The 27,488-nt window shown below is 56.7% G+C and overlaps 1 protein-coding gene across 3 annotated transcripts in view; it reads right to left on the reverse strand.

The window, feature by feature from the left end:
• CACNA2D2 (calcium voltage-gated channel auxiliary subunit alpha2delta 2) overlaps positions 1 to 27,488 on the reverse strand; it is a 247,376-nt gene that overhangs the window by 56,304 nt on the left and 163,584 nt on the right. For all 3 annotated transcript variants that reach the window (XM_026080268.1, XM_026080266.1, XM_026080267.1), the window contains exon 3: positions 7,867 to 7,926. In XM_026080268.1, the coding sequence (XP_025936053.1) occupies positions 7,867 to 7,926 (60 nt within the window). The remainder of the gene's footprint in view (positions 1 to 7,866; positions 7,927 to 27,488) is intronic.

Below are 27,488 nucleotides of genomic sequence, written 5' to 3' on the forward strand. Positions count from 1 at the left end.
GTAGAGCTCGGGCCTGACTGATTGCTGCAAACAGCCTACCAGCCGTTTTCACTCCTGCTCTTGTTTCATTTTCCCCTGAACTTCCATAGCAACCCATCTGCAGTGAGTGACTCTAATGTTTAATGGTCCTGCCATTAGCACTAATGCATTGCAAACACTCAGCATCTGCCGTCGCGCATTCAGATGGAAACACAAAAATAACCGCACTCGGTGCAATCTGTCATAAACTCCAGCTTGAGGTTATAAAATGACACGCTGGGAGAGGAAGGGAGAGCTATGGCCAAAATTAACAAGTCACTTGGTTAAAAAAAAAAGGAAAAAAAAAGGGGGGGACGAGAAGGAAAGAAGAGCGGCGACACAACCGCAGAGTGAGGGAGAGGAGCGGAGCCGGCGAGCAGCGCGCGGGGCCGCCCCGAGACGCAGCGCAGCTCTGCGTTGCTGCATTACTTGTCCGCTGCGCGCGCCGGCCACGTGTAAGCACACGGTGGGGGCAGAAACGGAGCCGCCGACCTCCTCCCTCCCTCTCCGGGGGCATTTCTGGGAAATAAGTGCTTGTGCCTGAACTGCGAAGGGAAACTTCAYGGGTCGGGCTGGTGCGGACTCGGCAGCGGAGCGACTCTCGGAGCATCGGCAGCCTCTCAGCTGCCATCTCCAAGCCTGCAAAACGGCCCTGTTTGGCAGCTGAAGGCAGGAGGCTCTGCTCCCTGCAGGGGCATCGAGCCGCCCTCGTATTTTTATGGAGAAGCGCGGCCGAGGGCCCGTAGGACACGGTATGGGGGAGCAGGGCACGGCCGCAAGTGGTGCCGGTGCCCGGCCGAGCGTGGCGCAGCCCTGCCGGGAAGGCTGGCCTGCTCGCAGCACCGCCACCCCCACGGAGGCAATGGTGAGCTTGGCTTGGAGCCTGCGCTCCGTGCCGTCAGGGCTGCCCCACGTCCCGGACCGTGTCCCGCCTGGCGCTGGCTCCTGGGGGCCTCTGGTGTTACCTTACGGTCCTGCTCCACCAGAGAGAGCCCGGCAAATCCTCCTGCTTGTGCACAGCCGCAGCACAAAATCCCGCAGGTGATGGTACAGGGAGGCGGTGGCGGTCCACCCTGGAGGTCTGCAGCTGTGATGGTTTGCAAAGCAAAGACGGCAGCTTGGCCAACGCTCCCTGCGGAGCAGCTTGAGCAGGAGCCAGGCCGAGGCGCTGCACTTGCTGCCTCTCGGCGCCTCTCCGCCGAGCCGCTCTGCAGCCCGGGGCTCTGCCGTGCTGCTCTGCACCGTGCTCGTCCCCCTGCTATGCGGAAGGCTAGCAAAGCCACCGTCCCAGCCCGAGCGCACGGCTCTCCCTCCAGCACGGCACGGCGCCGCGCAGCAAGGAGTATTTTGCCATTAGAGGTGGAGTGAGGCAAAGGGGCGTCGCAGGACAGAGCGGGCTTCTGTGCAGTGCCGCTGCTGTGCAACTTCAATTACATGGATTTAACGAACGGTAACAACCAGGGACATCTTCCCGGTTTACAGAGCAAAAAGAGGTTAAACCCTGGCACTACGAGAGCCATTTATGCAATCACTCCGCGCCCCCGCTCTCCCTAGGAAACGCTCCCGGSCGATGCAGGCTGCACCTTGCACGCTCGCTCTTGTCGCTGCAAGGGCTGTCGGTGGGAGGAGAGCAAATGCTTAATGCCTCAGGTGCGCYGCGGAGAGCCGGGCCCGTCTATCAAGTGTCCCACCCCGTCCTGGGCTGTCCTGATAAAGCCGCCGCGGCGAGCTCTGCAGTGACGCATCACTGCACATTGTTTCTGGGTGACTCGCTCCTAATTACCTTGATTAAGTGGTTGCAAACAGTGCTATTAAAAATATTTTTCTACGAAAATGGATTTCAGAAAGGTCTRTGCCATGAATGGCAAAATGAGCCAAGAGCTCCTCAGCGCTGGCACCTTCCTTGGCTCGGGTTTTATCAAGGCTGTTATCCCCCTCTCAGTCAAAGGCAGCTGGGTCCGTACGGAGAGGAAGCTATTTGGGGCCGAGGAAGGGGGCTCTGCAGTGGGAGCGCTCGCGTGACGGCAGCTGCCCATCGCAGCAGCCCCGGCGGGGCCCTTGGCGGGAGCGGAAGCAGCAAGGACCCCTGTGAAACGCAGGGACCTTGTGCCAGCCCTGCCCACGTCCCGGCGAGAGGGCGCAGAGCCCGTGCTCTCCCGCAGGGACGCGYGCTGCTGAAAGCGCTCCCAGCCCCGGGGCGCGCGGCAAGGGGCGCAGCGCGGCTCAGGAGGCCACCGACCCTTCCAGCCGGCTTTAAGGGCGGCAGTGTAAAATTAGGCCCTTGCCGGTAGCGAGGGCTGAGGCGAAGCGAGGAGCCGGCTCGCCGACGCGGCGGTGCCCCGGGAGAGGGAGCGATCGCCGAGACGGGCCCTCAGCTCTGCACCGCGCAGCGGYGGAAACACCCTGCCGGCCACAAGGGCAGAGGTGGGACGGCAGGGAGACGGAGGCGGCGCATGCCAATGTTTTTGCATTCTGTCACCTCGTTTCTAAGTACCGCCATCCCACGATTTCCCCTTCACGGAGGCAGAAAAGTTTCAGCCTTAGTATTCGCCCTTCAACTCTGCCTGCTGTTGCTTCCCCCCCGCTAACTGTAGCCTTACGGTGGAAGGCAGCCGGGACGCGGTGGCCCAGGCCGGCGTCGCCACCCCCCGGGGCCTGCCCCCAGCTCCTTGGGCTTTAGCTTTCGGCCCCGAACCTCCAGGCACGCGTTCCTGCAGGATCAACTCCCTGCTTTCGGGAGCCGCTGGGCAGTGACAGCATGGCGCCCTCCCGATGCCGGTCCGTCGCGGGGGGGACGGCTGGCGCTTCGGTACGTCCCCTGCCCACCCACGGCACGAAGCGGGCCAGGTGGCGGAGGAGCTGGCGCCGCGGGCTTGCTGGCCTCCCTCGAGACAAGGGAAGCGGCTGCTCACGTGCGTGCCTACTGCTGCCCGCCAGCAGCGCCCGAGCGAGGCTCCGTTTCGAGGCACAGGAGAGCACCGTGGGCAGCCCGGCGGCTTCCCGCGCTCACGCTCCGCTGGCGGGAACACTCTCGCAGCGGGGGCAGAGCTGCTCCTGCGGGAGCCTAGGCTCAGAGCTGCCACTGAAGTGACCTTGGATCTTGGAAGTCGCATCTGCCTTCCAAAAGAAGCAAGGGGAAAACATGCTCCTACTCCCGTTTCCCTGGGGGATGGAAAAGACGCCCTGAAGCATCAGTCGCCGTATGGAAAGGGGGCAGTCTGCCTTGCACGCTTCGCCATCCAGGGAGACAGCCCACCATCGCAGCATGCTCAAGGGATGGGAGCCCTGGGCCCTCCTTGCTCCCAAAACGTCCTGCTTAGTCGAGTGCAGTCGCCAGGACACRTGTGCGCGGCAGCTCCATTCCTTCCCCTTCCCTTCACCAGCAACATGCCACCGCATTCGTTCCTTCAGCTCATTTGGTTTCTGCGTCTTAATGCTTGCCCTTGACTTGAGCCCATCATCTCCACCAAGCCTCCACCCRGGCCAGGTTGCTTCACTGTCAAGGTCACAGGGGATCAGGCACATGCAGTCAAACCYGATCAGAGCAAACCGCAGCTCCCCCGGACACAGCTCCCCGCTGCGCTGCTGATCCGGCTCCTAACCTACATCCTGCCAAGTTAGCTACCTGCTCTTCAAACACCCRAGGCATGTGAGGTCTCCCCCAGGGTGCTGTCGCACCTGTGAACCACCTCCTGGGCCACACGGTGCAAGGAGAGCACTCTGACAGCATGAGACACGCTTACTTAGGTGAGCGCTGCATCACGACGTTTCTTTTGGAGCTCTACAGCCTGGTACGGGAACAGAAAGAAAACACTGCAGCGAGGACCCGCACGCAGCCTAGAGGGCAGGATAGGTCCAGAGATGAACAGATCCGAGCCAGCGAGGAAGGACCAAGCTTCAGGACTCATCCCCAGCTGCTTCATGCTGCCAGCTGGGCATCTCTGCCGGAGCGAGTCAAAGACAGTGCCTGATTAACCAGTGACCCTGTGCATACCAAGTAGCAAGTATATGCTTCTGCTAAGAAAAAAATCAGCCTCTCCCGTGGTCCCCGGTCTGCGCTGTGCAGCAGTGACAGGAGAAGGAGGCGAAGGCAGTGGTGCGGTGTGGCTGGTCAGCATGGCTCCGGTGGGCACTGCTGAGCAGCAGCTCCTGCATGCGGAGCGGGTGGCTCAGGCTCCCGTTGCCCTTGATGCACCATTTCCCTGCGTTGCTCTCCCCACGGCTAGCCTAGGGGCGGGCAGCAGGCACCTTGTGGCACACCAGCGTCCCCAGGTCTCTCTGATGCAGCGTTGCCGAAAGATTACAAAAACCTGTTTTCCCTAATGCCTCTTCTGGGAACAAGGCTTCTCCCCAGACAATCTTCGCTCAGCTCACGGGATGCTCCAATGCCTCGTGCAYGCGGTAGCTGGGTGCTCCCTGGACCAGCTGCAGAGGAGCCAGGTGCTGGGCTCCATGTGCTCCAGATGTTTCATTATTATTTCCTTCTGTTGCGACCAGGCAGAAAGAGTTGAAAGGAGGAACATGAAGTACCTTCAGCCGGCATGGCCCATCCACCAGACTCCCTCCAGAATGGTCTGCCCTCTCCAAAACACATGCTGCCAGTAAACTAACAAAATCTAGACACRTGGAAGAATTGGACATAATGAGAAAACAACCTGAAAAGAAGTGAATGGGTGACTGTTTCAAAGAAAGCGAGGGAGCAGACTCCTGGAGTGATGGGCCCGACCTGCAGAATCAGAACCTGCACCCTCCCTAGGCTGCAGCAGACAGCGCAAAACATGGGGAACTGGCTTCCTGGGCAACGCGCTCTAGGTGACCCTGCTTGGGCAGGGGGGTTGGACTAGATGATCTCCAGAGGTCCCTTCCAACCTCAACCATTCTGTGGTTCTGTGATTCAGCTGCCGAACCACAGCTTCTGCCATCAGGAATTTACTGGGCTTTWTTTCTGGGGGATAAACAAGGAGCCAGTGCAAAACCAGACTTCTAGTCAAATGGCACCAAAGAAAACGCATAAAATGGCAAATGCAAAAGCAGAGTATCCACCGAGACTAAACTGAAGCATCTTGAATTCAAGTCAGATGTTTCTCTGTAAGATGGGAGGAAATCTGGGCTAAAACCCAGGTGCAAACAATGCAGTTAATGTATCCGAAGGCCCAGGGGAGATTTTCTTCCACAGCTCCTGGTCCCACTGAGCTCTGTGGGACTGCTGACCCCTGAGGACATACAAATCAGGCCCTGACATTATGGAAGGAGGTGAGAACCTGTAGGCAGATGCACTTGGCCGTGGCTCTCATGAAGCCACTCAGGGCCACAGCCTGCAGGYTCACCTGGGCGGCCCTGACCCCAGGGGTCTACTCACCCTGCAGGTCACCACCGCCCGCCACAGTGAAGGGTGTTGGGGAATGACTGGGACAGAGATCAGAAGTTAGCAAGAGGAGAATTCAGCCTTGGCTGGTGCTTTCCCTGGAGACATAGCAAGTGAGGGATAAAGCTGCAGCAAGAACAAAAATAGGAGTCACTGCAGGCCTTGGTGAGGCAACCAGTGTTTTGCATCCTCCCGTGCACACAATCTGTCTGCTACGCACACCTTGTTATCCTCTTAATGTCTCCTCCACGGGTCTTCAGAAAAGAAGTGACAGTAATTCAGCAAGACCTTCTTGCAGAAAGGTCTTGGGGACTATTAGCACTGATGACTTTGTCTCCTGAACAGGACAGCCAGTGGGGACACCTCACCTTTTGGGAGCGGAGATGTTTCTGCTAATAAAGACCAGGCGAACAATATTGCATGTGGCTGCCCCTCCAGCTGCCTAATACTGTCCAGTTTAACTTTTGTCTTCCTTTCTTTGTGCCTGCTGCTGTCCTGATCCTCTGCYGATTTCTCTGAGCTGGTCTCCCACGGTCCTGCCACCAGTTGCTCACTATGCTCTGCTGTCTGTGGCTCTGCTGAGCAGCTAAGCCAAGGACTCTGCTCATCCATCCGGCCTGGCATGAACCCAGCGATTACATGCTAATCCAATGCGTTCCACCCGACTAATGAGACTCTCTCCCAAAAGGCTCCCAGAARGTCAGAATTTTCAAGTGTTTGCAGGACACAACTCCTGGTGTGAAGAGAACTGGCCACAAGGGTCCATCACAAGCTGGCCACGTGGCAAGCAAAAGCCAGACAGCTTTTCTTGACACCTTGCCTTCTCTTCTGCTTTTCCTTCATCTTCCCCTCCAGACTAAATCTTGCTCTTAACAACACAAAAGGCAGGAGGGTCTGTAAGAGCAGGATTTAGCTTTGAGTCCTAATCTCTTCTCCTCTGCAACTTCTCTTTCCACCTCTGTTTGTGTTTGCAAGCCCAGTTTGTCTCCCCAGTGGAGACTTCTTCTAAACACACATTCTCATTTGCTGGCCAAATACTGCAAAATGGCCAAGTTCGCTTTCTTTGTGGWCCTAGCAGAAGTATACGCAGACGCAAAGCTATGACAGGCCACAGCAATATTCAGAAATCAGCCCCTGTCCCTTTGCAAAATAAAGGAAATGGAAGTTCTTCCTCCAGTCCAACGCCATTGGCTAGCAAGCACAGGGCTCGCCACACAGACTGTCCTCTCCAAAAGGAAGAATATTCTCTGCRGGGGAGGAATGAGGCAAGGCAATGGATTTGCATGTGGTCACTCAACACGCTGTCCCCAGGAACAGGAATAGCACCTCTTATGCGGGTTTGGTCAACCTGCAAACCATGCTTGGATGCCAGGAGAACATGACCTAGCAAGGGCAGAGGAGAGTGGGTAAGACGGCTGTTGCCCATGAGGGGTTTCAGCAGAGGGGACTGYGAAAATTTGTGCTTACCGAGCTACCTGCACTGTAGATCCACCCTGAGAAGATCACATCTGCAGACAGAAATACTGCCTCAAAGACAGCACAAATGAACTTCTGGCAGGCAGCAGGGCTTTCTCTGGGCTGGCCCCCTCAGGGCTGCCGGATGACTTGGGGGGTTCCCTACACAAGGGGCAGGAGCTGGCCTGGCATCCAGAAAGGGCTGGGTCTCKCGGGAGGGTTTTTTTTACTGTAGACTCCATTTGCACTGGAAGGAAAACAATCTTTCCTTCCTTTTGTATTATTGTTATAATTTGAGAGCATTTCCAGGCAGAATACTTCAGATTCCTGCTGAGCGTTATCACTGCCATAATTACAAAGTCAAATGCAATCATTAAAACAACATCTTCCCTCTCCAAGCTGAGATTACTCTTTCCCCCCGAAACGACACCGATTGGAATTGCTGTCAGGTGCCACGGACAGYGCTAGCGCGTGAGCGCGCGCCTGCTGTCGTCACCAAACACGAGGCCCCGCTCTGCACCAAACACGGCTCTCCCGAGAGCCAGCCGGGTGACCTGTCTCCGAAGACGGCCAGAATGTAAAACTCTCTTCCCGGAGCTCAAACCCAAAGTGTTTAACCACTAGCTCGACCTTCACTTTCTGTCTTCTGCCTGCTCTTATTACAGCATGCACAGACAGAGGCGATGCTGGAAACAAGCTTAAAATTGCTTTATTCGCTTTCCTTAGGGCTGGCAGCCTGTGGGGCCAGGGAGACAGGGAGTAGGGCACACGTGCCAACTCCGAGACACACCGCGCGTCAYGGACAACGCTTGCTTTCGGAATCACACAGCGAGGGAGCAAAGCAAGTGGACGAGGAGGGAAGGAACAGCCAGAGGACGGGGAGTAGCAAAGGGACAAGGAACTTATCGCCGTGCCAGGGAGCGACCTCAAACCACAGTGTCCCAGCRAGTTAAATGCTCTGGGCAGCTCCCAGGAGAGAATTCAGCTTGGAGGGACTCAAGAGCGTGGGCGAGCGCCYGGAACCTTACCCTGATGTTGTCCTGCCAGTGGTGAGCCTTCTGGAACTTCTCCGCCGCGGTGGCCAGTCTCTGCAAAGAAAGCGAGAGAGCAAGGGTGAGCCCAGGGAACATGCTGTACTCCAACACAAGATGGACCTTGCCCACTTCTCTCCCATCTCTTCCCAGGCAAGCAGGTTCCCTGGCACCGGGGCACCAGCAAACGCTGGGGGAACCCCAGCATTAGCAGCGTGTCCATAATGTGAGTGGGAAAGCCGGGATATTCAGTGGCTGCCGCAATGGGTCCATCTCCAGGGTGTGTAACGCACAGCCAGGCTGTTGTCTGGATACCACGGTGCATTTGCTAAACCCATCAAGGGAATGAGACCCCCAGGTACCCTCGAGCCCTTTCCCACCTCCRGGAGCTGTTAAAAGCCCTCTCCTCTTTGCCACACAGACTGAGGGGGCAGGGAGAAAGAACAAACTCTGCCGCCGACCCACACGTAGGGGAGCAAGGCCTGGGAATGCATTTACTGGGCACACRGGGCTGGGATTTCTGTTTGCTTGCCTCCGCCTTTCCCAGAGCAAGCAAGCAAGCATCTCCAGAGGGATTGCTGCCACTTGAACTCAATTGGGTCTAAGCTATCTCAGCTCAGCTGCTGCCACGTCTAGCAGTAGAGCCGGTCAGGCTCTCATTTGCTCGTGGGGCAAGAACTGAGCTCAGGTCCCCTGTGCTGACAGTCTGGATGCACCTGGCTGTGGCCGGACTGGTGAGAGGCCCTCCRGAAGGGAGGTCAGGGCCCTTCCAAAACGCTTGTTCAGCTTGAGGGCCCAGCGGCAAGGGCCTCTGCCCGGCCCCGATTAACCCTTCCGGGCATCTGCCTGGCCGTTCGCCTTGCCGCAAGCCCGGCGGATAGGCAACAAGCACCAGTTCTGCATTGCTAAGTGAATGAAAGCCAGAGCAAGATAAACACAGCCGACCGTTCCCTCCTGTCCCTCAACCAAAGCCAGGCAGCAGCGACYGCGGCAGCCCAGAGGGGCCCGTCATCCTTCCCCTGGCTACCTCCCAGCTAACCAGACATGCGGTTTCACTGGAGGGGCTGGGGCCTGCCCCCTTGAGGGTCTTCCCAAGCCATGAACCCACAGGATAAGTAGCACTGGGATGGGGAATGGGACCAAGACCTCACCCTCCTGTGAACAACCAGGACCTACAGGAGAGAAGCCAGCCTGTGACTTGAAGACCTCCCTGCAAACCCCACAAAGGCCCTGAGCTCACCGACAGCAGCAGCCAAGCCAGACCCAAGTCCGCAGGAAGCAGGAAGATCCTGGCATTAATAATTCATTGTGTTAATACACAAAATCAGGTGTAACGGTGCTCACGGTAATCGTGCTGGCTTTAACGCCTCTGCCAGCACTCTCCGTATGCCTTGTCAGCAATGTTTCAAACACGGTCGCTAATCAGACAAGGTTAATTTTGYCCTCCCAAACTCCTGCCCTGCTCACGGAGGAGTGCGGCCCTGGTCTCCTCTTGGGAGCTTGGAAGTTTGCAGGATCTTGCCCGTTCTGCCCAATTCAAAGACAAGCGCTGGGGATGCGCACCAGCCTTTGCACTGCAGGCTGGCGATAGCCACCTGACCAACAGCTTGGTGACCTCCTGGGCCAACGGGGAGCAAGACAAGCCCAAAGCACGGCCCGCTTGGGGAGCGCAGCGCAGACGCACCTATGACTCCCTCTGCTATTGCACACCCAGCCTTCGTGCTGTAACACGGCGTGCTGCACCTCAACTGGGGTCTCAACAGCTCCGAAAAAACCCAATGATAGTGGCAGGAAGAGCAAAAGTCTTCATGGGGCAGCGTGTGCTATGAAGGGTCCCTTTCCCCTACCTTTTCCTGCCTCCCACACGGGTTTTATAGCACTTCTGGCCAGGGCTTGGTAACAATGTTCGATAGCCACAGCACACACGCGCGAGCCGGGGAGCTCAGGAGACCCTGCCAGGAGCTCTGGGGAGAGTCGCACGTGTTGCTGCTACGACTCTGCTGCAAGAGGGCAAAAATTCAGCCAGGACTCCTGCCACGCACCAAGGCCACGCTGCAACTACGGACGCCTGCAACCGTCACGTTTGCTGGTGCAAAATCCCAAGCGGTCGCAGCAGGGCCCAGGGCAACAGAGATCGTGCTCTGATACAGAAACATTCATACCCCGCTGTTATCAATTCCTCCGGCACTCCTGGAAGCCCACAGGGATGCAAAACGGTTCAGCTCCTCCAAGCGGCTGAGGCACACGCGGCGTGAGAGTGGCCAGCGATCGCTGCTCCGGGTGACGCAGCAAGCGGGGTTTCTCAGAGGAGACAAGAAGTACCAACCGTGTCCTCCCCAAGGAACCGGAGAGCCGGATCCCCAAAAATGAAGCCCAAAGGCTTCATGGTGCCCCTGCCCTGCACACGCAGAGCCACGCGCGGCCCCCCCCGTGCCCCCCTCTGCCCGCAACACACGCAGAGGGCGGCTCCGGCAACGAAACGGGGCGCACGTGGCAGCACCCAACACCAGCAACACGGAGGCACCAGGGCCAGGACGGAAAGCGCTGTGTGATGGAGAGCACCACCGCAAAGCGCAGGTACTTGAAAGTAAGGCAACAAGCAGCGCAAGACCTCATAAATCTTACCCTACCGACAAAGCGAACACAGTTTATTCTTATCAGATGTAAGGAAATGCATATTCCATCACAATATAATCTCAGCGTAGACTTGTAGAAACTTTCTCGTTTAATCTTTCCTTTTATCTTGATTTCAAAATCAAAGTACTTTCTTTCAACGGCTAGTATCCAAGGGGAAAGATCAGTAAGCTATCAACTGAATGCTGAAGTAAAATACTTACCATTCTGGTTGCCGAGAGAAAAGGATTAGAGACAATACACGGCTGAAAAGAACAGCTAAGTAATTGTGAATTTTCAGTGCAATTCTGTGGGGGGGCTCGTGTGTGGTGTGGTCAGGGCTAATGCGCGGCGCACTGCTCTACTCCTGCCTCCACGACGTCCAGCTGGCCTGAACAGATCCAATTATAAAAGCAGCGGCCCAAATTCTGCATCTCATTCCCAGAAGCTTTGGAGCTCTGTTTATATATTGAGATGGCTGATTAAAGGAGAGCATTTATTCTGAATCACATTTAAGGCAGCAGTGATGAAATATGCATTTTTCTATACTTGATAAGAGCATGTTTGTTTATTATGGGCCCTGGTAAGATTTATGGACATCTTTAACTATTCATTGCCTTGTGTGAAGTGCCTGGAGTGTTGCAAATGGTGCAATAAGTGACTGCTGGAGCCGGTAAAGCCACTTCAACGGAATATATTTTTCCTCTGGTAAATGTCAATTTATCAAAGTCGATCTGGACAAAACTTTGGTTAAAAAAAAGAAAAAAAAACAGATGCTCTTTTTGGTTAAATGGCATGTTCCAGTTACRGGGAGCCCGCTCCGGCCGGGGAGCAGGGCAGGGGTGAGCCGCAGCCGGGCAGCGTGCCGGGGTGCATGGCCCTGCCGGGTGCTGCTGGACACCCACCTCCGGAGACAACCGCCTCCGAACCCGGTCCTCGTTTCTGCCACGCGAGGGGTGCCGTGAGTGTCCTTCCAGAGGGCCCTGCGGCTCTCCGGACCGTTCCTGGGCGCCCGTGCGGGCTGCGAGCRATGAGTACGCAGCAACCGAGGTGGGGACTGCAGCAGGAGAAGGAACAATCATGAAGCAAATAAATATCACTACGGAAAACAGGATTTTCTCCCCTCCTCTCTCCCCGAATTTCTGTGATGCTGGACAAATCACTTAACACAGACTTCTCACAATCTCTCCTTAATTCCCTGTTCCTCATTTTCTGAATATCCAGCTTGAAACCCTGAGGTGTGATTTGACAAAGCACTAAGTGCCGAGCTGAAGTTAATGGGAGCCGTGCTTGGAGCGCAGGCAGTCCTGCGAATGCTAATGCTGTGCACAGGAGTCAGGTCCTCCGGCCGGGCACCCTGGCAAGGAAATACTCTCGCTGTCACACACTTGCTGAGAAGCGATGGATGTCCTCCCAGTGCCCCCTGGCCGGGGCTGTGACGCTCTCGCTGACCGCTGGAGGCAACAACCAGCAGGCAGGACGCTAGCGGGGTACTATCAGCCTGGGCTTCTGACTCCTCTCTGCACTTCTGTAGGATGCAGATGATGGTGAAGGAGGAAAACCTGGGCTCATCTGAKCCAAAATGTACCCAAGAGTGGAAAAGAAACACCCTTCACGGCCAAAGCAAGGGCATGTGGCTCATGCCATCTTTTTGGGGATTGCTAACTAAGCACTGGTCTACCGTCCAGGCCACACAACTATCAAGAAGCTCCACAAAAGCGTTAGTGTGCTGGATGCTGCATACACAAGCCGCAAGGAACTTATTCCTGCCCCCAGGAGTTTGCAAGGCCACAGCAAGAGGACGAGAGCCCAACGGGCCAAGAGGCTGGAGGCAGCCTGCGTGGAGGGCAGGGAAACGACTCGCATGAATCCTGGCGGAATTGCGCAGCTCCCATGCTGGGGGTTTTAAGAAAAACAACAACTGTTGTGATAAAGGCTCGAGACTCCAAAATGCCAAGCTCGCTGCTGCAGGGGTTTGCCCCCGCTGAAATACAGCTATCGTGGGAGCACAGCCCTGGAAAGGCCGCTACAGCCACTGAGCCCCGGCAGTCACAGCCACATTTATAAACCTTCCCACAAATCACCCAACCGCTACTCAAACTTCTGCAGGTTTTTTTGCCCTGTTGCTCCTGTTGGGAGGTTGTTCTACAGCCCTGTTGCTCTTGWGGCCAGAAATCTTCCCATTTCCAGCACACATTTATCCACGGCCAGCTTACACTATTAAATTTATTAGATTGTATAATGGCCAACATTAAAAATTTAATGTTTATAGTTTTGATGGTCTGCAAACATCATAATGGTTTTCCCTGCTGCGAAGGACATGCAGCAGTGCTGGCCGTGACAGCGGGCTCCAAGTCATGCCTCCATCCACACACACGGCCACGTTGCTCTAACTGCGCTCATCCCATGYTTCCTAAAGAGCCCCCAACTTCAGCAGAAAATCCAGCTGTAGCAAGGTGGAGGATGAAAYTTCTCTCTCTCAGAGTGCAAACATGCAGAACTACTAGAGAAGACCCCAGAAAGCTCGTCTGGGAGCAGTCACATCGCGTGTCTGGCTGCTGGCAGAAGGGAGGGTTTCTTGCCCCCCTACRGCCCCCCAGGCCCTGCCTGGTCTGGTGGACCAGGGGCTGGTGGGCAAGGGGACCCGGTGGTGGGTAACAGCACAGAGCTGGAGTTGTCCACCCCAATGGACCCTCCCGGCCGCAGGYAGGGGACCACGGCAGAACGTGTAGATGGATAAATGGCACGGAAAGCCCCACTRGGCAGTTTGCTTTGTTTTTGTACAAGAACAGGACAATATCCAATTAAATTCCTAGGAAATACACCCGTGATGATCTGAAAGGACCAACCTGCTATGAGAAGCTGTAGCTGTTCATGGTTCACCATTCTGCAAGAACCTGCCATGAGAGTAGTAAAAACTGCCGGAGGGCAGAGCCTGCTCTGAAGAGCCGCTGCAGGCTAGGAGAGGACTGCCTGTCACAAACTGCCTCCCCGGGAAAGCTTAGACCCTGTCCAGAGACAAGCTATTGGCACAGAAAGGATGGCTGATAGCTGGAGTAGGAAAAAAACAAGGTCAAGTGAAAATATTGCTGCCCTCCAAGCAAGGACTAGCTAAATGAGAGCTCTAACATGGAAAAACAAACAGAGAAGGATATGCTGGGGAGCTATGAAATCACAGCTGGCACAAAGAGGGAATACAGGACATGATTATTTGCAACTTTTCATAGCACAATAAGCAGAAGACCTCAAATAAAACTCTTAAGGAGCAGGTTTGAAGCAGAAAGGAAGGAGGTGCAAGATGTTATGTAGAATGAGGTATGAATGGCTTTGGCAAATCCACATGGTCCTATTAAACATGAAAGTGGGGATGCAACCTCTAGGTTAGGAAGCTCCTCACTACAGCTGCCAGCAGCTCAGGAAGTTCACAGGATGTCCTGACCTTACAGGCTTTCCCTTTACTGACTGCTGTCAGAGACAGGACATAGGGCAGGAAACCCTCAGCCTGACCCACACAGTCCCATCTGCTCCATAACTCCCTCCCACACAATTCCACGTTCTCCAGGCCTGGAAAAGGAGGACGGGTTCGATCGAAGACCGACGGCTTGGGACAGCCCCAGCAGTGCCCATCCCGCAGCCTCCTGCAGCTTCGCCCCAGCCTCTGCCAGCACGTCAGCTCTGGTATTTCCGTTCTCACCCCAATTTCCATGTTCACACTGGCCCCAACCTGCTGGTGATGCTGCTACCCCGACAGCGTGTCCCTTCTGCCGCTCTGCCATGGCTCATTCCAGGCCTGGAGCCCCATCCAGCTCCACAGCCCAGCCCGGCGCTGCTCAGCCCTGCAGGGCTATTTCGGACAGCTTTACTCCCCAGCAGGACCTGAAGCAGTCTCGGGGCAGGAAGGTGCCCAGGCAACCTGCCGCGCCAATGCGTGCCCCTTACGCCCTTCCCCTCGGAGAAAGCGACTGGTCTGCCAAGAGCCACATGCTGCTCCACATTAATGCCAAATGAGTTCATCATGAATAATGTTATCGTGATCAATATAGCTCAAGGATTATTTCTAATCCTTAATAATGACTAAACCATTATTTTTAAAGTGTTACAGATCAATCAGTCCATCTCAAGGTGTGCTGCGTGCAGAGACTGCGAGATGCCCGGGAGGCGGCCGCGCCGGGGAGCCGCACTGCCCTGGCCTCGCTCAGCACCTCCAGCGCTGGGGCAAGGAGCTGCCTCCCCAGCACGATAACGAAGTGGGGAAGGGAAGGACACCCTGAAGGACCGCAGAGCCCAGGGCCAGGTGCCTTCACCCGGAGCTCGTCCCAGTGGCACAGGGCCAGGTAGCGTCGCCCAGCCCGCAGCTGTACCCCAAACTTCCACCTGCCAAATGAGGCTGCTAGAGACGGCGCTGGGCTCAGAGGGTCCCAGTAAGGGTCCTGTTCATGTTCACCCAGCGCTCGTCCTGCCTGCTTGTACGAACAAGGAGAGGCAGCCTCCAAAGCTTCCCAGGCGGGCTTTGGACCCACCACTTTTTGTGACTCTGACTCCAGCCCTGCCCTGCAGACATGGAACAGAGGGACCAGGAGGCCCAGAACTGAGCAAAGGGAAATACGCTCCAGAAACAGGCCCATCATTCCAGGGCAAAGGTGCCCACGAAGAACCCAGCTGGCAGCAGGGCTGGGCCTTGCTTTTACCGGTTCCTGGGACACGCGGGATCCCTCTTGCACAAGCATCGGTCTTAGAAGAGACCAGTGCTTTCCAGGCTGACTTGCCCATCTCCCTCCGGGCCAGTTCTCCTGCTCCCCTTCAGCACTTCTCCTGCATCCATGGTGGCACAGGGCAGGGCAGGGGGTGCCAGACATCTGAGCAGAGCTCTGCTGCATGGTTCAAAAGCAACAAAAGGCTAATTATAGGAATTACCAAAAATAACGCATTGGTTTGAAATATCTCCCAGCTAGGCCAAAAGAAGGGGCAAAATTTCCAGCACACTAATGTGCAGGGACTTCCCGACCTCAGCACTTTAAGGAGCACAGTTCTATCCCAAGAAGTCACCGAGGGCTAAGCATAGGAGATTTAGAGCCTGAAAATACTGGATTGAAATGACACTGCAGGTCATAAAAGGCCAGCAAGAGATTTGCAGTGGATTGTTTTCCCGAGATCCCGACGGCTGCCGGCTGCAGGGGGAGCTTGGGGGGAGAGGCGCTGTGTGGGCTTTATTGCACCTCGGCCTCGTTCTTATTCTGCACGCTGCTTCTCTCCGTCTCGCTCCTCACCCGCGCAGATCCATCATGAGCTCTGCTCGGAGTGCCAGCTTGGTCGGGATTAAGGGAAAGCACTGGCTCAGAACCGGCACGCGGGGGTAAACAGGCCGGCTGGCGCGGCCCCGCTGCTCGCCCTCCATTCTGAAAGCATCGCAAGAACGGGGACGGCGGGGAGAAAGGGCGAGAGCAGAACGAGACGGGCTGCTCTTTCGCTCTCTCTTTGCCTCTGTGGGCTGCAAGGAGGAGGAGAAGGACCACTCGGCTGGGACGCTCGGACCTGCCACTTGCCTCCATCTCTTTCGGAGCCCCCGGGGCCAGGGTCAAAGCAGAAGAGTTCATCCACCGATGCTCCTCTCCTTGTAGTTCACTGCAATTACCCCAACACTTTCCTCCCTTCTTTCCTCCTTCGTCCMTCTCGTTTCCCACGCATCTCCCTCCCACATCCCAGCCGCCCTGCTCGCCATTCTCCTCTGCTCATTCCCCCTCTGGTGGTCGCCCTTTCCCTCCCGCTGCACCCGTGGTCCCTCTGGCACGGCTCCAATTCTTCACGCAGAGCCTTTCCAAGGGAAAACGGCCCGCCACTTTGCTCAATCCCTCTTCACAGCCCACACGCAGCAAATAGATATGCCCTGGATGTTCCCGACTCAGTCAGATCAGTGGATTTAACTTTAGAGGCAGCTGAGCAGAGCCCAGAGAGCTGTACAGGGAGACCAAAGGCCAAGGTTGCATTTATAAAGCAGGATTACGGCAAATGCACTGCAGCAGAAAGGAGGCCAGCCAGCCCTGCACAGCAGCAGGAACAGCCACCTCCCTGTGCCCCAAGCCTCCCTCGGGCATATGGCCATGGCAACAAAATGCCCCATGTCTCTGCTGACGGCACCTGGAGGTGCTGCTCCAGGAGCCTGGCACCTGCAGAGGGAAGGCCAAGGAGCCAGAGGGAGGACATGGGATGGTGAGCAGTGGCAGGCTGCAGCACTGCCACTCCAGCTAGAGGCACAGCAGGAACAGGACGATGGACCTAACACATCTGCTCAGAGCAAAGAGTGGGAGCGCAGTGAGGAAGGCGACCCAGCACCAAAGGCAAAGCTCCAGACCATGATCCAGCCTGAAGACCTGGTTCGGCTGAGTCAAGGCAGCAAGACAAGAGGAACGGCTGCACACAGAGCAGACATGCTGCACGGCCCATGCACGCACGCACAGCTCATGCATGCAGCACCACCAGGTCTCTGTCGGTCCAYGCTTCGACCTCAATGTCACAAGCAGCACATTACTTATGCGGGAAAAATCAGACTGCCTCAGGTGGTCAGAGCTGAGGGTGTTATTGCTCCATCTAGGCAGGCCTATGGTCGTGTTAGTTGAAGCCACTCGTGGGGGACCTCCTGCCAGGAACAGGGTTCCCGCTGGCTGCCTCCATGGTCAGGCAGGTCCTGCTGGCTGGCRCCGTGGCCCCAGGGAAGCCTGCACGTCTGTGTGCCAAACTTCTCCCATCCCCCAGCCAGAGCCAAGCGAAGGGTGCACCTCCTCCACCGCTAAGGAACAGGGCTGGTGACAACACGGACACCGAAGAGCTGAAACCCAGCGGGCTGCGCGTGCCCAGGGCTGTTTGTTCTGACTGCCTCAGCCTCTGAGAGCTGTTCCTGTTAAGCCGCCGTTTAACTCCCTTCTGCTCTTCCTTTATCRCCCTCATCTCAGCGCCTTCCAGAACGGCATGAAGTATATTAACCTCAAGCACCTGAGCAAACAGCTGGAAGAAGAGATCTTTGCTGAAGATTAAAACGGCCCTTCAGTACAGGGCCAGAGGCTCACACAGCATCTTATCAGCCAAGTCTTCCACCAAAAGTGAAAAAACACAGGTAAAAGGYTAAAAAAAGAAGGTAAAAACCAAACAAACTAGACGAAGCCAAGCAATCCAAAGTCCAGGCAGGAAAACCTCCCATGACATGGCTTTGCAGCTCTTCCTTTTCATGATAAAGGACCGAGCAYGGCACAAAGCCTCCCCTCCACGGATGGGGCACCAGCACGCGCTGAACAACTGTCAGCAAACACGGCCCCGACAAGGACTTGCCTAATTTCTGCTTACGCGAGCGGTGGTCTGTCTGCAACGAACCAGAAAGCACCTCCGTAAGGAACCCGGACGAACGCCTGACATCCAGCGCAGGAATCGGGCTCTCTGGGCCACTCGGGCAGAGTGCCAGCCCCTCCAGGGAGGGCATTACCGGGTGCAGAGGATGAGCTTAGCTATAGAATGCCTTTCTCATCTGCTGCCAGCCCAGTCCACAATCCCCAATAATGCCCCCTCCGGAGGCCTGGGCGCTGCTTGCCAAAGCGGTCGCTAATCCTCCCTAATGACCTCTCCGGGGGTCTGGCCAAAGCCGTGAGCAACTGCTGACACTGCTCCGGCCATCAGCAAGCCCCCGTGTGTGCCGGCCACGCGAGAAAGGGGCCCGGGCAGCGCGGGAGGTGCTTGCACAGCACCCCAGGGAGACGCTCAGACCCAGCCCCGCTCCCGGGTATAGGAGCATCCCGCCTGGAGGCTCCCTGCAGCGCACGGAGGAGGAGGAGGAGGAGGAGGAGGAGAAGGGAGCAGCACTGGCCTGAGACGGACACCACTGTCAGGGGAGCCCGCGCAGGCCCCCGCGCTCTCACACCGCCAAAAAATTATCAGCGGGAGACAAAAGAAGACACCCCCCTTTATATACACACAGGGAATATAAATCTTTAGTAAACACGGTAAAGCAGCGAAGCATCTCATCCTGTAATAATCTCTGAGACAGTTGATCCCAGGGCTCTTATTACCCCAGCAGCCTTCAGCCGAAATCCAGTAGACAGCAGGCTTAGCCACGGCGGCGTATCGATCGGCGAGGCAGCTTCGCAAAACGCCGCAGCGGTTTTCTTTCAAAGCGCTAACTTGTTTGTCGATACCTCTCTACCGCGTGGCAAGGGGCTGAGCGGGGAAAGGGGTAGCGAGAGGCTGTTCCTCCCCTCTGCTSCCGCGTGGATTCAGTTCGTCCCCGGCGGGAGGAGGCTGCAGGCAGCGGCTGGAGTCGGTGAGAGCGGCCAATGCTCTCCTGCCYGTGAGACGCCAGCGCGGTCGGCACCCTATCTCCTGGGACAAGCCCCAGGGACGCAACTCTAATAGTTTTCCTGCTCATCTCACAGCCGCTCACCGCTCTGCGCCCCACCTGGGCACAGCGCCCGCTCACCTTGCCAACGTCCCTCTCCGTGCCTCGTCCTCCAGAGCCACAACTTTCACTGATAAGAAACGCCGTCGCCACTTGTAACGGCCACAGTGAGCGGAAAACTGAACCAGCCTGAGTGGGTGGCACCAGACGGAGATATCGGCGTGTTTGCGGAGCGCCCGGAGAGGGATGTGCTGCCCCATCCGTCTCGGCAAAACTTTATTGCAGACCACCTGTGATGACCCCCGAAGCGTTAACAGGATGGGAGACTCGCAGGTTGGGGCAGAGCAGGAGAGCTTGCTCACCATGGGTAGCCTGGAATAAATCAGCGAGTAAAACAAAGATAGACTGGCTCTACTGGAAAAATTTCACTGACGGAAAACCCTCGTGGCTGAAGTAGTTTAGAGGTGTCAGCGCTCATTTTCTCCCCCAAAGACGGGCAGAGAACAGCGGTTCTTTGAAGGCAGCATCCCCCCGGCATGAGGACAGGCAGCGCAGAACAGGCTGCCCCAGCGTCAGGGCCGCAGGAGGAGCAGGGAGACCAGCCTTGCTGCTGCCTTCCCTGGACAACCTACGTATTTGGGAAGGTGCAAGTAGAGGCTTGGGGTGGAGGCGGCATGGCCTGCTGCAAAATCCAAACTGTGATTGCTGTGCAGAGTGCTGTGTAATGGTGAGCACTCTAGCCCGACTCGTCTGCCTGTGTCCTGGAGTGTCCAGAGGGTGTCCCGAAGGTGCCATTGTGGGACGCCAGGGCTGGAAAGCTCCAAGTGAGAACAAGGAAGAAAGGGAGAGCATCACTAACCAGGAATGTGCTTCTACCCCAAGGCATCTTTCAGGCCTCTAGAGCAGACCTGACCTTATTGCAAGCGGAAAAGCACCAAGGGCAAAAGGACAGTGCCGGCTAAGCACACATTTCATGGGGGTCAGAGACTTCTCTGACTTCCTTTTTGGCTCTCTCTCCCCTTGGAGGAACATRCCTATCTACAATCCTTCTCCTAGTGCTTCTGTCCTACACGAGGGCTGACATTTGCTTTCAGAAATCACAAGCAGAGATCAGCTCTGATACTCCTCCCTGTCCTTCTGGACAGAGTTCTCTGAGAAGAGAAGAGAAAGGCATGGGGGTGGCTGTGAGAGATCAGACTGGTTCCCCTGACTCTCGCATCTACCTACATTTCACCCTGCTCRTCCTGCCCAGGCGGGCATTGGAGGCCTCCGCTCACCTCCTGTGCTTCCGCACAGCGGGAGGGAGCTGGCCRGGTTTCACCCCGGCACACGCTCCAGGTGACCCTGCACTCCAGGCTGCTGCACTCTGTTCATCTCCTGTTGTAGATGCAGACAGTGCTATAGAAGAGTAGCAGATACATCAGTGCCAGAGGGAACTGCTGTAGAGCAGCATGAGAAACAACCCAGTCCAGCACAGTATCCCAGCAAAAACTCTGATGCTGGGGCAATTATACCAGCTAAGGAGGAGTCCTCCAGCTGATACTGTTTACTCCTTTAAATTGTACTGCTACATGCTCTCATGCTTAAATCCTGCTGGAATATACTKCCAGCCTCACTTTGGGTTGCAGGCAATCCCTTGGGAAGCAAAAGCAGACAAACTTGCTTACTCTGGTTAGGAAAAGAGGAAAAGCACTTTGCTCTATCCCCTTTGCCATGCTATTTGTAGCCATGATACCTTCCCCTTTTGGCATCTTCTAAGTTCACGGGGAGCAAAGCAGGGAACAGACTCTCTGCTCCAAGCTCGGTGATTGCTTTGAGATCCTAATTCAGCCAGAGGAAGAGCTGAGCAGGAGGTTTGCGTTCCTCCATAAAAACACAGCTCTCCACACCGCCCCTGCCAGGGGCACGTGATCTCTTTGGCCAGCAGTGCTTGGCTGGGTTGGGGCAGCGAACACAYTAGGCAAAGCTGGCACGGAAATGTGGCAGTTTGAGCTACCCATGGGCTCTCAGGCTGATCCGCTGTCCATGAGCGCTGCAGAAACCGTGTACCAGAGAGCTACGCAGAGGTTTAGCAGTACAGCTGCCCTGGGCTATAACGGTGCTCAAAACAGCTCAAATCTGACATGCAGCTTTGAAAAACGCTGAGGTGAGAAACTAGAGGACGTTGCCCAGCAGGTCCAAATGAGGTCAAACACTGCATGCTTCTCAGATAGGAGAGATGATAACCAACAGAAAATCACCACCCTGCCAAAGAGGAATAAACACAGCTTGGGCCAGGGAGAACATTCCTGAGCATGCAACCCGACCCTTTGCTGTCTTTAAATACCAGGAGACCTAAATGTTTGTAAAAACCCTAGGCAAACTCCGGTTTTGCCTGGGCAGCTGGCCGATAGGAAGCCGAGAGAGGCCGTGCCTGGTGCCAATGCCACCACTGCCTCTGGCCCCAACGCTCGCCCCTTGCATGGCCCGGGCCCAGCCAGGCAAGCGYTCTCACGGCCCTCATTGCCAGCCCTCTTGTCCACGGAAGCAACTGCTTTGGGTCTTGGCGGCCTCCAAAGTCACCCTTGGGGCTAGACAGCAACGGAGTGGCTCCGGCAAGCTGCCATTGGGATGATCCTCACATTTGTTTCATCAGCATCCTCAGCAGAAAGAGGACTCAGGACCATATATCAGGCACCCTTCTGCCTGAAGAAGAACTGGCCCTCTTTCTTGTAGAGCCCCCAATGCCGTGGAGCCCTGGTCCCCTTTGCTCTACCCTCCCTAATCCTCCCATGGGCTAAGCGAGAGCATCATGAACCCTGTAATGATGTAGCAGGATGCAAAAGGCTTTGCAAAGGCTGCCCTAGGTGATAAATCCAAGTCCAGCAGTTTTAAATCATGTTCACTCCATATCTCACACTGTTGCGGAGCGTATATCATACTGGAGCGTTCTCTTCAGCTCTCTTACTGTATTTCACAAATGCTTTTATCTGTAGAGTTTATGATGTTCAGAGCACAGGCAARGCCATTCAGCTGGCCACTGGTAGCAAAGCTTTGAGAGCTAGACAGGGGCACRCAGAGGGAGGTGGGACTGGCCCACACAGATGTCTGGACACAGCTCATGGCTGGACCATCATGGGGGCTCTGCGGGGAGATGCCTCTTCCCAACCTGGCGCAGGGCACCGGTAGCTGTGCCAGGGCCCTGGCCCGGGTCGAAGAGCTCGGCCCCAGGAGGAACTTCACTCCTTCAGCCCTGGATGGTGCTGCTGAGCCAAATGCTGGGAGTGGTGTGACACCAGGCTTCAAGCACTCCAGGATTTCTGCTTAGAGGAATGCGAGCCTTCGGTGCCCGATGACCGTGCAGGTTCCTGGCAGACGTCCGGAAGGGGAAATGTCGCTGCTCTTCGGTGGTGGAGCTGTGAGTGAAAACGAGAGGCGCTCTCAGGCTCCCAGCCCTGCTCTTTGTGCTGTACGCTGTCCCAGCCCAGGAGGGATTTCTAAATACTCGGCGTCCTACGGCTTCCACCTTTCCACCCGAAGGCTGTCTTTGTACCACAAGATCAACCGCACGGAGGAACCGCGGTCTGTCCTTTACAGAAGTTTCTAAGGCATTACCTGCAGCAGGCTCGCAGCATGTTAAGCCACTGCGTTAAGATCCAATCGCCTAGATGAAATCCTGGCTGGAAATGAAGGAAGTCTCTCTTGGGATTAAATGGGAATATTTATAGCCACCTCCCTGGAGGTGCTCAAGTGCTAGGGCATGTCAGCAGCATCCCACAGGGGACAGAGCAGGGGACGGAGACAAATCGCCCGTCAGTCTGGCTCCAGCGCGTTTTCTCCCCTGGGGGGGGACAGACATGTCCCAGCAGTGGCAGGGCACCGCAGATTGAAGCGCTGCTCTGGCTCACAGTTTATTTCCCTGCAGAGATGCCCAAGCCAGCGGTCAGTGAGCGCCAATTGCCGCGTGGTTTCAGAAAAGCAGGTATGTCCAGCAGGCACCGAGCGGGGATGAAGATGTCAGGTSAGGTTACACACACAGCTGAGAACTGAGTGACTCGCTACTGTTGGGCTGGAGACCAACGGCGAGACACAGGCAGCATTAACCAACCTCGCAGAGCCCAACGCACAAGCTGGCGCRTGCAAGGAGGCTGCCGGGCCCCTGCCCGCGCTGTCTGAAAGGCGGCAGAGGGCCAGGAGACGCCGGCCCAGGCGAACGCCGCGGAGGAGAGGGMGGCTCCAGAGGTGGGACAGAGCGAGGAACACCGCTCCGCTTATCCCAAAGGGAGCCGCAGCGTGAAACCACGAGGAGACYGCTTCCACTCCGTCCCGCCGCGTCCTCTCCCCTTGCCGGGGCCATGCTGCGGGAAGGGGGACAACCGCAGGGAGCCAGCCAGGAGCTGGAGCGAGGGGCAGGCACCCGTCGGCGGAGCGGAGGCCGCTGAAAGCTGGGTCTAACTTTCAGGCTGTCCAACCCTGAGCCGACTGCCCCGGTAATTGCTGCCCAGCCACTAACGAGAYGGCTGCCGGCGGCACGTGCAAAAGCTAAAAGCCTGGCGAGCACCGCTACTCACAGCTCTCATCACCGGCTGCCCCTGGGGACAGCAAATGCCGGGGACCCGCCGCACACCCCGCGGCACCCGGTGCGACGGGGCCGGGCCGGGCCGCTCGCCCACTCCTGGCAGCTTCGTTTTTCAAGGATTGCTAAGCGCCTCATCTCCTCCTCCACGCTGGGCTTTGCCTCTAGCTATTACTACTGCTGCTGCCGGGGGATTCGGCAACGTAGGTGCTTCGGCTGATGGGCGGACCAGCCCCGGCGCCCCGCTCCTGTCGCAGGGCAGCCTGGAAAGCAAGGAAGGGAAGGAGGGAAAGGCGCCCTGATGGATAGTGGCCGATGCAGCAGGCAGGCAGGGCCAGCAGAGGTTTGGTGGCACCCGGGGGGACCCCAGGGCAGCCGACCTGCTTTGGCCGCTGCCCGCACCAACGCCCGCTCCGCACGCTGCCGACGGGCGCAAACAGTGTCCCGGGACGGTGGAGGTTGGCAGGGACTTCTGGAGATCATCTAGTCCAACCCCCCTGCTCAAGCAGGGTCACCTAAGCAGGTTGCCCAGGACTGCGTCTAGGCGGCACACATCCACTGCGAGCGCAAAGCTCCCGGGCGGCCGAGCTTTCCTGCGTGGCCAACACCTGCGCTGGACCCTGCCGATCCTGCCGTCAGAGCTGCCAGCGCCTGCCAGGGGCGGCGATGCCCAGAAGTGCCCTGGCCCGAGCGCGGCGCCAGGTCAGACCCGAAACAGCCCCGGCAGAGATGTTTGCCAGAAAGCTGGGGAAAAACCACTGAGGGAGGTGCGCAAAGCTGCAAAGGAGGAGATGGTGTCGCCCGTGGGCTTTTCCCCTTTCGTTTTCGGTTTCGTCCTTCTCTTCCCGTAATTAGCGCGCCCCGCGTGGGCTGGGTGAGCCGCGCGGTTTGGCAGACTCTCCGCAACTCAGCCGCGCGCCAGCGGGCRCCTTTCCCTGCCTCACCAGGGCCCGTTCCTGCGTTTCCGAGAGCCCTGTGAGGTCGTGCCCGTCGGAAGGGGCAGCAAACATGTTTGCTGGCGTTTCACACCGCCGGCTCCAGCCCCCCCGTCTCCTCCTCTTGCAGACAAAATGCGCAGATAAACTCCAATCATTCAATCCAACAAATCGCATTCAAATCATCTGCAGCGCTCCTGTTACGATCATCAAGTAGGGCTTGTCACAGTTCAAAATCCATTACAATAACCACAAGGCATTTCAGCCGCAATTATAAGAGATAGTTTCACTTAAAAATAAATTTTACTTAGAGCTCGGGGGAACGGTTCCTTAAAAAAAAAGAAAAAGAAAGCGATACAGCTTGCCACTTGGGCAGGAGAAGAAAAGATCCACCCGGCTGGGTCTCAGCAGACACGAGGAGGAATCTTGCCTGACATAGCTTCAAATGAAAAAAATATCATTCTCATTTCGTAAAAATAAGTTACGTTTTAAGATGACAAAGTTCAGCAAGCAATTCCTCTTCTCTTTGCCCTTCACATAATACTAGTATTTAATGCAGTAGGGGTAAGAGAGAAACTCCCGCGAAACCCAGGGGGACCTGAGCGTATGTCGAAGAGCGAACGTAAGGCGCAGGACTCACCGCTGCTGCCCCCGCGGGAATCCCCTYGGCTGCACGGCACAAATCCCAGCGCGGCCCCAGACTCCCACGGCCCCTCGGTGGCAATCAGGCCTTCCGGGCCTTCGAAATCCTCCCTTGCGGCTCTCAGCGTTTCATTCCAGAGGAGCCCRTTTGAAAGTTTGCAACCACTCACAAGCGATTTATTTTAAGGCATTCACCTCTTGCTGTGCCTGTGATGCGCAAGCTTTAAAAAGCACCTCTTCTATTATCTAGCGCCGCACGGGGATTTCCGTACAGTAAATCGCAGAGCAATGATAGCTCCTCCATTATTAAGGTTTTTATTGTAAGGCAGATTTGCAGCACGCGGAAATCCCTGCAGAATGCACCAAAAAATGTCACGGCGGCCTGAAATTTAGTAGGACAGCAGTGRGGCTTCGGTCAAGAAGAAGCATTGCCCAAACCCAACCTTTCTGCCCGCAGCAAGCAGCTCCTGCTCTGTCTGAACCTGGACGCGAGCCTCCCGCGCAGCTTTTGGGAATAAACCGGCTGCCCTCAGCCGACAGACCTTGAGCCCCAGAACCAGCTTAGAGAGGCAACAATTAGAAATATTTGGCCTGACGTGCGTGAAACACAGTCAACAAACCGTTTGTGGCTACAGTCAGCTTGCTGACATCCTGCATCTGCTTAAACCGTGCCGAGGAATATTTTGAGATATTTTCAAAATAATTGCGAGCGTTCTCTGTTTGCACCAAGCAGCTAATTAAGCGCTCTGCAAACAAAGCGAAACAGCAAACGGTTTCGGGCGCGTGCCRCGCATCCTGCCCGGTGAGGAGGCCCGTGGAGGCTTTGCACCCCGAGGGGAACGCCCAAACTTCGCCGCGAGTTCTGACGGCCGCTGGGTGCCACTGGGGCGTCTTCCACCTAATGCATCCAGCAAAAATCCAGCAGCCTCGAAGGGGTCGGGCACACGGATACTTAACTCGGGCCCCCTGCTACAGTTGCGATCTCCAACGCGACCCGAGCGAGGTATTGAGATGGTGCCTGTGTTAAGAGCTCGGCACGACCCATTTAGCTCTCCTCGTGGGGTCACTGCGAGCCGTCGTGCTCTGGGCTTCTAACACCGCTGTCCTCTCCGTGTTATTGCGACGGATCCTCTTGTTTCCTTATCCGATGCGATACGGGCAAGGAGCGTTCGTGAGCCCCTCGGTCCCCTCCCGCAGTCCCCAGGGCCACCGCGGTTCCCTCCTGCAGTCCCCAGGGCCACCTCAGTTCCCTCTCTCTGTCCTCAGGGCCACCTCGGTCCCCTCCTGCAGTCCCCAGGGCCCCTCGGTCCCCTCCTGCAGTCCCCAGGGCCCCTCGGTCCCCTCTTGCAGTCCCCAGGGCCCCTCGGTCCCCTCCTGCAGTCCCCAGGACCCCTCGGTCCCCTGGCCCCGCAGGCTGCAGAGATGCGGGCTCCCGAGGCACCCGCCCAGGAGGCGCCACGACCGCCCACGCTCCCGGCTGCTGTCAGAGCTGCAGGCCTCCCACCACCACCGTTGGGCAATGCCTCCCGCTCGGAAACTGAGGCTGCCCGGGCCCGGCTGTGGCGCGAGGGCAGCCCAGCACCTCCCAACATCTCTGCGGAGTATCCCAGGCACAGCCTGCCTTTCAGCGCTGTCTTCCACCCTTGGGGTTTTAGGAAGAACCCTCCGAAGCACGACCTTCAGCAGATTTCTCTGGCGGTGCAATGGCCACCGGAGGGACGGAAAAGGCACAGGCGGCGGAGCGCGTCTGGCGGGGGACAGTGCTCCTCGAGCTGGGAATGGCTAGCGCGCAGGAGATACAGGAGCCCAGGGGCAACCTGCCCGGGCGAACGACCGCCCAGGGCTGCCAGCGCCAGCAAAGCCCCGGGCACGTCAGCGGCAAGTCATGGAGGAGGATCTCCAGCACGGCAAAGTGAAGCAGTCCAGACCCACGCAGCCTGCACGCGCTTGGCTTAAGAGATCATTAGGCTAAAAGCAGTAATAACAATTGGCCTTCTTTTTTTTTTTAATAAAGGCTGAAATTCCCAGGCGATAATTTGACCCCAGCAGCTATGGAGAAGTCCAGAAAATAATGCAAAACGTGGCCATGTTAGCTTGGGATGCAGCTCGGCTTACGCAGTGGGAATGCGACTGGGTGGCATCTCCGTGTCTCTGCATCAGGACGCAGCCCTGCCTGGGGACAGCAACCATTAACGTTCACTTAACACTAGCTTTTGTTTCCCATAGATTTCACGGAAGCCAGACTGAAAGGCGATTCCCACAACGCCGCATCCAGCGACAACTGTAAACCGGGACATTTCAAGGGGGACCGCCAATCTCTTGAGTGGCCTGGGAGCCATCTAGCTGTCACAGAAACCCGAGGCTACTGCGGGCTTCACAGTGCAGCCCCTGGACGTCTGCTAGGAGCACGGCACGTGCACAATGGGATTTTCCCGTGGCGAGAGAACACAGCCAAATCAAATCAAATTTTCATAAGAATGTTTAAAAAACAAGGCAC

The sequence above is a fragment of the Apteryx rowi genome, unplaced genomic scaffold, assembly GCF_003343035.1.
Source record: "Apteryx rowi isolate R43461 unplaced genomic scaffold, aptRow1 scaffold_513, whole genome shotgun sequence".
Taxonomy (NCBI): domain Eukaryota; kingdom Metazoa; phylum Chordata; class Aves; order Apterygiformes; family Apterygidae; genus Apteryx; species Apteryx rowi.